The 10731-nt window shown below is 43.2% G+C and overlaps 3 protein-coding genes across 3 annotated transcripts in view; 2 read left to right on the top strand and 1 right to left on the bottom strand.

Moving 5' to 3' along the window:
* The window catches only part of LOC309550686 (uncharacterized protein), an 801473-nt gene that overhangs the window by 562021 nt on the left and 228721 nt on the right, over nucleotides 1-10731 (bottom strand). The window contains exon 5 of the mRNA XM_082251021.1: nucleotides 727-824. Within this exon, the coding sequence (XP_082107147.1) occupies nucleotides 727-824 (98 nt within the window). The remainder of the gene's footprint in view (nucleotides 1-726; nucleotides 825-10731) is intronic.
* LOC309549964 (uncharacterized protein) overlaps nucleotides 1-10731 on the top strand; it is a gene marked incomplete at its 3' end in the record, with an annotated part of 180661 nt that overhangs the window by 77669 nt on the left and 92261 nt on the right. The gene's annotated exons all lie outside the window — the stretch shown is intronic.
* LOC309550702 (uncharacterized protein) overlaps nucleotides 1-10731 on the top strand; it is a 975511-nt gene that overhangs the window by 905007 nt on the left and 59773 nt on the right. The gene's annotated exons all lie outside the window — the stretch shown is intronic.

Below are 10731 nucleotides of genomic sequence, written 5' to 3'. Positions count from 1 at the left end.
AGAGGACGGGGACATCTCTCTGGTGGGTTTCTGTAACTGGGTGACTCTACCATGGTGTCCTGGTCTTGCTTCCTATGTTCTCTTCGAAACTCTGCCTCCTCCCCCACATAATCCTCATCATCATCCTCTTTTATCTCTTCTTTAACGTTGACCTGTGTGGAATCTCGGGAATACAGAGGAAGGGAACATCTCTCTGGTGGGTTCCCATTACTGAATTCATCTGTAGGAAACACACACACACACATACTGAATACATTGTTTCTATGTGTTTATCAGATGATGGGTATCTAGGTGGACCCTCCGTACTGCTATTTCGTTTACAATAAAGCCTCCTTCTGCCCGCTGATGTGAGGGGTGGCTCATTCTCCATCATGATGTCCTTGCAGAAATAGGTCTACAGATCCTCAAACATCAATCCATATACCCAAACAGTTTTTGTATTTAGTGGCCATCACTCACCTGTGCTGATGTCTGGAGAAGATTCCTCCTCTTTAACTTTGTCCATTCTCCCAACCTCTTCCCTGAACTGCTGATCACCCCTCACATACGTCTCTTCTTCCTCTTTAACCTCATCTTTTATAGTCATAGGATTTTCATTCTAAACAAACAAAATAGCAGGGAACGGTTTCTTTAAAATATGAGCGCAAATAACATTATACCTAAAAGTGGAATATATTTTCATACAGTCAGATCACTTTTACGATCTCGACATTCATCTTCACCTACCTGATTATGGTGAGGGATGGTGTGACCTTCCAGTGTGGAATCCCGGGAATACAGAGGACAGGGACATCTCTCTGGTAGGTTCCTGTTACTGGATCCATCTGTAGGAAACACACACACTGACTGAATACATTGTTTCTATGTGTTTATCTGATGATGGGGGATCTAGGTGGATCCTCCGTACTGCTCTCTCCTTTACAATAAAGTCTCCTCTTACCCGGTGATGTGAGGGGTGGCTGATTCTCCATCATGATGACCTTGTAGAGATCCTTGTGTCCATGTAAGAATCTTCTGAGAATCCTCCTCACCTCTCTGGTCAGGTCTGTGTTTTATTAATAGGGATAAGGCAGGAGGTTCAACAATACATTGAGGAAATTATAGCTGTAGATATTACTAATGACCTGTAGGTTTGCTTATTTTACAACACTGGTAAATCAAAAAAACTGTATAAAAGCACGATAGTCCCAACTTATTGAACTCAGCAAAGGGGGCAATTCCAAGAAAATGGCTAGAACTTGAAAGTCTTACAATTAGCGATTGGTATAAAAGAGTTGAATATACAATATGGAATACATGGGAAGCAGACAGGAAGACCAGACGCAGAGTTTCTCAAACAAGTGGGTTAAGTGGGCAGAGTTCAAGAAGATGAGTAAATATTTAGAAATCTGGACGGATTAGAGTATGAGGGTGGAATATGGGTAGATTAAGAAGAAAGGGAGGTGGTAAAATAGATGACAAGATGAATAATACCGGATGGAATAGGAAGTGAGAGGGATCTGGGGGAGAAGGGTTTCTTGGGTAAGGGTTTTAGTAAGATTATAGAAATGTATTTTCTGTTTTTTGAAAATTATTAAAATTTAAAATTTTGATTTAATAAAAAAAAAAAAGTGATTTCGTGACCTCTGAGAATCCCCCTCACCTCTCTGGTCAGGTCTGTGTTTTATTATTAGAGATACGAGTGATATCATGTGACCTCCCAGAATCCTCCTGACCGCTCTGGTCAGGTCTGTGTTTTATTAATAGAGATAAGAGCGATAACATGTGACAAGCGAGAGAAAGCAAGGTGGCAGCATTGGTTCTGGGTGAAGAGTGGGGGACAGAAGCATTGAATAAGGTGTGTGAGGAGTGAAGATCTGCAATATTGAATAAGGGAAAGTGGAGTAGGGGACAACAGTGTCAGTGGGGGGTTGTGGAATATAGGTGAGCAGTGTGGGAAGGGGGGTGAGGAGAGATGAACAACAAGGTTAGATTGGGGGTGAGGAGTGGGGGACAGTGGTGTTAGATGGGGGGTGAGGAGCAGGGCACAGCAGTGTTAGATGGGGGATGAGGAGCGGGGGACAGCAGTATTAGATGGGAGGTGAGGAATGGGGGACAGCAGTGTTAGATGGGGGGTGAGGAGCGGGGAACAGCAGTGTTAGATGGGGGGTGAGGAGCGGGGAACAGCAGTGTTAGATGGGGGGTGAGGAATGGGGGACAGCAGTGTTAGATGGGGGGTGAGGAGCGGGGAACAGCGGTGTTAGATGGGGGGGGGTGAGGAATGGGGGACAGCGGTGTTAGGTAGGGGGGGGTGAGGAGCAGGGGACAACAGTGTTATATGGGGGGTTAGGAGCGGGGGACAGTTGTGTTAGTTGGAGAGTGAGGAGCAGGGGGCAGTGGTGTTAGATGGGGGTGAGGAATGGTGGACAGTGGTGTTAGATAGATGGGGGTGAGGAATGGGGGACAGCAGTGTTAGATGGGGGTAAGGAGCGGGGGACAGCGGTGTTAGATGGGGGGTGAGGAGTGGGGGACAGCGGTGTTAGGTGGTTGGAAGGAAGCTTTGTTAGGTGTCTTCTGACACATGCAGAGTATAGATGGCACAGACATGGTGGGGTTCCCGGTCATCCAGTATATGTAGATCTGGGGGCCCAGTTGGTGTTCAAGCAGAGGACGGGATTAATGTTAGTTGGGGAGGGGTTCTGCTGAATATTTCCAGAAGGGAGTTTCCAAGTCACCATAAGCTCTGCTTCTCACCCAGATAAATTGTGGATACCTTGGATCTGTCTGATGGGGGTGCTGCAGGAGAGCTGGAGAAAGATTTGCTGTTGGGAAGTGCACTGTGCATTCATGCTTTAATTTTTTCTCCGGGGGACCAGAAACAGGTCCTCAGTTTTATGTGTTCCTCTGTTTCTGTTCCCCCAGCGGCAAAAAGGAAGGAGGACATTTTCTTTAGGTAAATAAAGATTATAAATATAAAATAAGATCTTATTACCTCCTCTGCTGCCAGTTCCAACAACGTCTCCTCTACTTCCTCCCGACTCACCGCTCACTTGAACTTTCTATTTATACCTGACATCACTTCCTGTCTGTAAATACATCACTTCCTGTCTGTACTCATCACTTCCTGTCTGTGCTGTCCATCTGAGAGAAGTCAGGTCACCACCTTGTGGACCATATTGGGATTTTTGTACTTAGCGTACTTACGGTGATTGTAGCCATTTTGTTCTCTCGGTGATGTTTTGGTGATTTGCTCTCACAGGTAACTTTTCAGGACTGGCCTTCAGGGTGTTCTCCCTTCATCTTCTTCCGAACAATATCAGTATTTCTTGCTTGAAAACTACTTAGAATCCCCAAACATTATACATTTTTTTTTCAGCAGAGACCCAAGACAAAAAAATGGGGATAGTTGCAATTTTTTATGTCACATGGTATTTGCGCAGCTGTTTTGTAAACGCAATTTTTTGGGGAAAAATACACTTTAATTCATTAAAAAAACACATTAGCCCTAAAACTAAATTTTTTTGTATAATGTGAAAGATGAAGTTACGCTGAGTAAATAGATTATCTAACATGTCATGCTTTAAAATGGTGCACGCTCATAGAATGGCGACAAACTACGGTACTTAAAAATCTCCATAGGAAACCTTTAAAAAGCCTTCACAGGTGACCTGTTTAGAGTTACACAGAAGACCTAGTGCTAGAGTTATTGCTCTTCCTCTAACATTCGCGGTGATATCTTTGTGTACGGTGCGAATACAGTTTACATATGGGTGCGTGACTTATGTATGCAGTTGCTTCTGCGCGTAAGCATGGAGGAATGGGGTCTCTTTAAATTTGTTTTCTTCTAATTTATTTTACTTTATATTTTTACACTGTCCATTTACATTGTTTTTTCCACTGATTGGACCCTTTCTGCTCCCAAAGTCTACCCAACCCCCCCCCCCCCCCCCGCTCCCTAATGTCTGAAGGACAGTAAACTGACTGTTTGTTTAGAAACTTCTGAGACCCCCCTGGTCTAGAAGAACACTACAATGAGCTCCAGAACTCTCAAGCAGAAGCAAAAATTTGGGTTACCCTTGGACCGAAGAGCCCGAGACTGGGAACGGAGAGTTTTTTAAGTTTGTCTTGGGGAAGAAAAACTCTGGCTTGAGCTGTGTTTAGGATGAGACTCAGATATTCCAAGTGATGAGTTGGTTCCAGGAATGAGTTCCGAAGGTTCAGGACCCCAGTTGAACTGTGGCAATGTCAGGACAGTTCTAGCTATGCTGTCAGCCAGAACCTAAGAGAATGAAGGTATTCTAGATAGCCAACAATGGGGATGCCCTGGGAGCACAGCAAGGCTAGCCCCGGGGGCAAACGCCTGAGTCAACACTCAAAGTGCAAAGGAGAAGATGAACCGGAGAAGCTAAAGACTCACAACAAAGGGAAGAATTGCTGGTGCGCCAGAAAAACAGGAACACTCAAGTATCCATCAAAAAAAATCCAAAGTTGCTCACACAAAACAGATCTTGTTCAGATAGGGTTTATATAAACCTACTCCCTAATCACCCTTGCAGTTAGGTGAACAACCTACTGCTGTCCGTACACACGCATACCTATGAAAAACAAAAGGGGGAGGAGAAAGAGCTCTCCTTAAAAGAAGTCAACTAAGGACATCTGGGTGTATTGGTGCAATGAACTTTATTAAATTTGTGAAGGTATCATTGATTTCATATGAAAAAACCACACACTCTTATGATAAAAACAATCATGAATTAAAATCAAGACAAAGGCAATAGGGAGATCTGCAGTAACCAATTTCTCTACTTGTGATTGTAATGGTGTATTAAGGGCTTGTAAACTTGTAAAATTGTGTTTGGGCTATGACCTATTCACTTGCGGTGGTTACAGTCTTTAACTCAGCAAGTGGAACAGTCTCTGGGACCAGGCTCACCCAAGATAGATCATCCGGAGTGTCCATCAGGGACAGACGCAGCCTATGGCTGCATGTGGGGTCACTTGGCAGTACAATTACCACTTAATTTGAGGATTTGTTGGGAACCAGCCCAAGATGTATGGAGGCTATGCTGACAGCACAATAGCATAGATTGGAAAAGTTCAGTTAAGTGTGTAAACCTCCTTTAGTGTGGGGCGGACCCGTCCTCCAAGTGGTTCCGTTCCTGTTCCCAGCAGACTTCAATGGTCTGCAGCTCCAGCATGTGTCCTTCAATGCGGAGGCTCTCTTCCACCTCCTAAACTCAGCTGAGTCCGTTTGGGGCGGGGGCGAGCCGCAAGCCATCACCGCTGTCAATTCCGCGCTTGCACTCTCCGGGATGAATGGGCTTGTACACAGCTGGCTCCCTGCTTGGTGCGGAGATGTGACGCGATGCTGACGCGTTTCACCAGCAGGTGGCGCTGGTTTCTTCAGAGCTCAAATTAAGTGGTAATTGTACTACCAAGTAACCCCACATGCAGCCATAGGCTGCGTCTGTCCCTGTTGGACACTCTGGGTGATCTATCTTGGGTGAACCCGGTGTAACGTTAAAAAACCCTACCTCGTGAAAATTCCCTACCCTCATCACTTCCGGTGCACATACATCATGGAACAGCTGAGCAGCTTACCATTGCGCATGCTCATAGCTGCGGAGGGTAGGGAATTTTCACGGGGTAGTGATGTGTAATGTTACACCGCATCAGAAGTTGGCGAGGGTACATTAAATAATTTCCGCTGCCACATTAAATCATCTCCGCTCCTACCCCTGTGACTTCCTTGATCTCGGCTCCTAAATGTAAAAGCGATGGGTGTATGAAAATATAAATCACGGAGATCTCAGCTCTATCTAGCCGAAATCAGAGAAGTCACAGGGGTAGGAGCAGAGATGATTTAATGTGGCAGCGGAGATGATTTAATGTACCCGCGGCAACAGCTGATGCGGTGTAACGTTAGAAAACCCTACCCCGTGAGAATTCCCTACCCTCTGGAGCTGTGAGCATCCGCAGTGGTAAGCTGCTCAGCTGTTCCATGACGTATGTGAAGAGGAAGTGACAAGGGTAGGGAATTTTCACAGGTAGGGTTTTTTCCACTGAACACCGGTCCCAGAGACTGTTCCACTTGCTGAGTGTGTTTGGGCTATGATCTATTACCCTGCGGTGGTTACAATGTTTACAAGCCCTTAATACACCATTACAATAACAAGTAGAGAAATTGGTTACTGCAGATCTCCCTATTGCTTTTGTCTTAATTTTAATGTGTGATTGTTTTTATCATAAGAGTGTGTGGTTTTTTAATATGGAATAAATGATACCTTCACAAATTTAATAAAGTTCATTGCACCAATGCACCCAGATGTCCTTAGTTGACTTCTTTTGAGGAGAGCTCTTTCTCCACATTCAAGTATCCATCCTTGATGTCCACAGAGTTTAGAAAGTCTCATTGATTATATAAGTAATGGCAGGAAGTGCTTGATAAGCAAAATTTTGTATATGATATTGTGCTGACTCTGGATCCTGTTCTATTTCTTCTGGGGTACATAGATTCTCCACAATGGATCATGAGCAGGTAGTGGCTATTACGAGATCACTTTTCATACAGTAAAGAAAAAAAAAATATTTATTTAATCCCATGATGATTTTGTACGTTTGCCCACTGACAAAGAAATGATCAGTCGATAATTTTAATGGTAGGTTTATTTTAACAGTGAGAGACAGAATAACAACAAAAATATTTAGAAAAACGCATTTCAAAAAAAGTTTTAAATTGATTTGCATTTTAATGAGTGAAATAAGTATTTAACCCCTTTGCAAAACATGACTGTGTACTTGGTGGCAAATCCCTTGTTGGCAATCACAGAGGTCAGACGTTTCTTGTAGTTGGCCACCAGGTTTTCACACATCTCAGGAGGGATTTTATCCCACTCCTCTTTGCAGATCTTCTCCAAGTCAGTAAGGTTTCGAGGCTGACGTTTGGTAACTTGAACTTTCAGCTTCCTCCACAAATTTTCATTTTTTTCCCCATAAGCTATTTTTATTTAAGATCACAGTTAACAACATGAAATAGATATGACATATGTGAGGTCATAAAGAAGTCCACCAGGACGGCAGCAAATTGCATTCAAAACAGTAAACAAATTGTATCAAATTTACAATATAGAATTGGGCATTTTAATAATGGGATCAGAACATTCCATCCTACGGAGATTATATAAGCATTCGGGGCTCACCAGGCAATCGGAGTTACATCAAAATGAAAAGACAATGAGTGAACTCTAGCCTGACTGGTCCCTCATTGGAATGTAGTTTGTTAAGGCGTCAGGGTGAGTATGGAAGCACAGTATGGAGAGGAGAATGAAAAGGAGAGGGAAGAGAAAAAGAGTTGGGACATGGGAGCGACAGTAAGAAGAGAGGAGAGAAAAAAAAAGGGGGGGGGGAGAAGCAAGGGAAACAAAGGGGGGGCCATGGATGGCTGGAGTTACACTATATATCTCCTCCATCTACAACTCATTATGAACCTTAGGGACAGAGCCCAAAGTGGCAGGAAACCTCTACCAGAATAAGACTCTGTATCGATCAGTATTTTTGAATTAAGACCAGCAATAACAGGAGGACAGGAATTTAGAAAGGCGATCTTGTGAAATATAGATCAGCTCTTCCATTTCCTCTATTTTATTGACTCTCTTCAGCCATTCCCTAAGCGTCGGCACTTGCGCTGATCGCCAATGTGCCGGGATGCAGAGCCTGGCCGCATTGACCAAATGCTTGGCTAGTGATTTTTTGTATGTTTTCTTTGATAGAGATGTGTGATGCAGCAGGTACTGCTCAGGTGTAAAGTCAGGTGAGTAAGTCATGATTTCCGCAATAATGTCATGGATCGTCTTCCAGAATGGGTGAATCTTATCGCAAGCCCACCAATGTGTAGAATTGTTCCCACCTCTGAACCACATCTCCAGCATGCATCAGAGAGTGATGGGGAGTATTTATGTAGTGAAGTGGGCGTTCTGTACCAGTGCAACCTATTTTTGTACCCATTTTCTTGTATGGCCACATTTAAAGAGCCCTTATGTATGTATTAATTTATGTCGTCCCAGTCTTCAGTAAAAGCGTATTGCAGCTCCCCTTCCCAGGCCTGCCTTGCTTTGTCCAGTGGTATGTGTGAGGAGTGAATTAGCAGAGCGTATATGGTAGATAATAAATGTCTTTGGGGGATTATTGAGTACACAGGTTTTCAAATTGAGTGAAGGGTCTGGAGCATATGTCAATTTTGGTTGAGTGTGACAAGAAATTATGTATCTGCAAGTACGCCCAGAAAGGAAACAATCCTGATTTGGAAAGGACCTTCAGTTGGTCATACTGTAGGTGCGTAGCTTACCCTTAAGGAAGAACTGATTTGCCAAAACCTCTCTATACAGCCACTCATGGGTCAAGAAAGCCCTAGACAATCCAGGAGGGAAATATGGGTTCTCTCGCACAGACGTTAGGGGAGCTAGCCTGGATGAGAGCGTCTGGCTTCTGCAAGCCCAGCCAATACTTGATAGGGTAGGGCCAATAGTCGGGTGTGTTGGGAGGTTTAAAGGAATTCCACTCTTAGGAAGCCAAGGGGTAATATGTAGGGGGACAGTGCTGTAGGAGTCTTCAAAGTACACCCATGATTTCTCCAGGTCATGGACACTCCAGTCCACTAACTAGGGGGAATTGGTCTTCTGGACCTATATAAATACTACATGAGCAAGCAGGCCATGTAGTATTTATATAGGTCCAGAAGACCAATTCCCCCTCTAGGTTTTGGCAGAGTGAGACGTGAATAATTAATGCGTGGGTGGGAGTATCGTCAGAGAAAGCTGGAGCAGCTCTTCTTGAAGGCTGCAAAGAAGGAGGGCGATATCATAATTGGTACGGCCTGGAATAAATAGAGCAAATGCGGGAGAATGTTAATTTTAACTAAAGCAGACCACCCAAACCAGGATATATTTAAATTCTATAAATGTATCATTAAAAGTTCATCACAGTCCAAAAAGCCAGTATTCCCAGAGAAAGAAGCCAGAAGATCAGGCAAGGAAGCAAGGGTGTCTGAAAAGGTAGATGAACATACTTCACACCCCAGGTGATACAGAGATCTCCTTACCAGAATGATAAGACCACCAAATTATAAGTGGTCAAACAGGCGTCTCATCCCACTCAGGGTAAAAAAACACTGGTTGCGGACTCCAAATCAGATTCCAGGACACAAACATTAAGATCCCCAGATGCTCCAGGTCACCAGAAGCAGGACAATCATTAATCGTGTGTAAAAGTGAAAGGAAAGCTCCAACAGTGTATTAAAAGATTAGTTTTATTAATCACACACATAAACCATTACACTCACGATTTTACAGATGTCATAGAGCATTCCGATATATACACTGGGGCAATCTTGTGGGCTCCTGTTCAGCACAAGCCTGGCTTCCAGGCAGGGAATAGGACGTCCTCCAATGGCAAGCCAGGGGCGTGATGCCTTCACGGCCGCTGACCATGCCCTACTAGTTTCGTCAGAGATGACGTCTTCCGGGGGTTGGTCACGGACGGGGTGACATCACAGGGAGCGGACATAAATAGGGCTCCGGCCCCATATTGAATAGTGGCACAGCTGCCCACACCGCAATCCTGTGGACAGTGTTGGGGGTAACTAGTTACAAAGTAACTGATTACAGTAACTACATTACTTTTTTTAGTAACTAAGTAAAGTAACTAGTTACAATACTAATATTGGTAACTACACTACTTTACTAGGCTATAGGAGGCAACTACACTACTTTACTAGGCTATAGGAACGCGCTTTCCTGCGTTACCCAAGCCGTGCGATACAATCGTTATTTCGAAGAATAGAGAGGGATGAAGTTTATGACTTTTTGTTGCACTTTATGTTTTATTCTGTTTTTTCAGGTTTTGTTCTCATGTTTCCCAAAGCCCGCGTTTATACAATAAACTCTATGCAGAAAGAGTGTCATGTATCTTCTTCTACACGGTCAATTAAGAAAGAGGAAAGTAAAGTAATAAGTAGTTAAGTTACTTTTCAAATGCAGTAACTAGTAAAGTAATCTCATTACAATTTACAGAAGTAACTAGTAACTAGTAAATAGTTACATTTTTTGAGTAACTACCCCAACACTGCCTGTGTAAACAAAGAAACCACAAGAGCATTAAAGGGGAAAAAAAACGAAAATAATAATGTTAAAACCACGCCCTCTATAGGATAAACATGAGAAGGCATGTACAAAACGTAAAAGTATCCAAAGAATTATAATAGGTACCATAACTCAGACGAGCCCCCTAGTGGATGAACACTAAAAGACCTAGCAAATAAATTTATGAACAATGAATAGTAAAATCCCCAAAATAGATGACATACCAGGGATTTTAGCAAGGTCTAATTCAATAAGATAAAAGAAAAAAACCCGAATAGGGCCCACATAGAACGTCACGGCTTAGTATAAAAAAACACAAAAAAAAAACAAATAAATAAAAATAAATAAACATGAATTTAAGCATTATTGATAAAACAATTAATGTCCCAGTCTATGTTAAGGCCAAAAGGGGCATAAGATTTTAAATTAAACATCCATCTAGTCTCGAGCCTGGAGACAGCTCTAACCATATTGGTACCCCTCCAATTAGGCATAACCTTGTCAATAGCTAGAAAGGTGGTCCCTGCCAGACTGCTACCATGATGACTATCATAGTGTCTAGACAGATTAGGTCCCTTGAAGCCTCTCTTAAGGCTCCATGCACACAGGGCGTCAT

This window comes from Pelophylax lessonae (assembly GCF_965119305.1).
Source record: "Pelophylax lessonae genome assembly, chromosome: 3".
NCBI classification, from domain to species: domain Eukaryota; kingdom Metazoa; phylum Chordata; class Amphibia; order Anura; family Ranidae; genus Pelophylax; species Pelophylax lessonae.
This window is presented reverse-complemented; position numbering and strand designations above follow the sequence as displayed.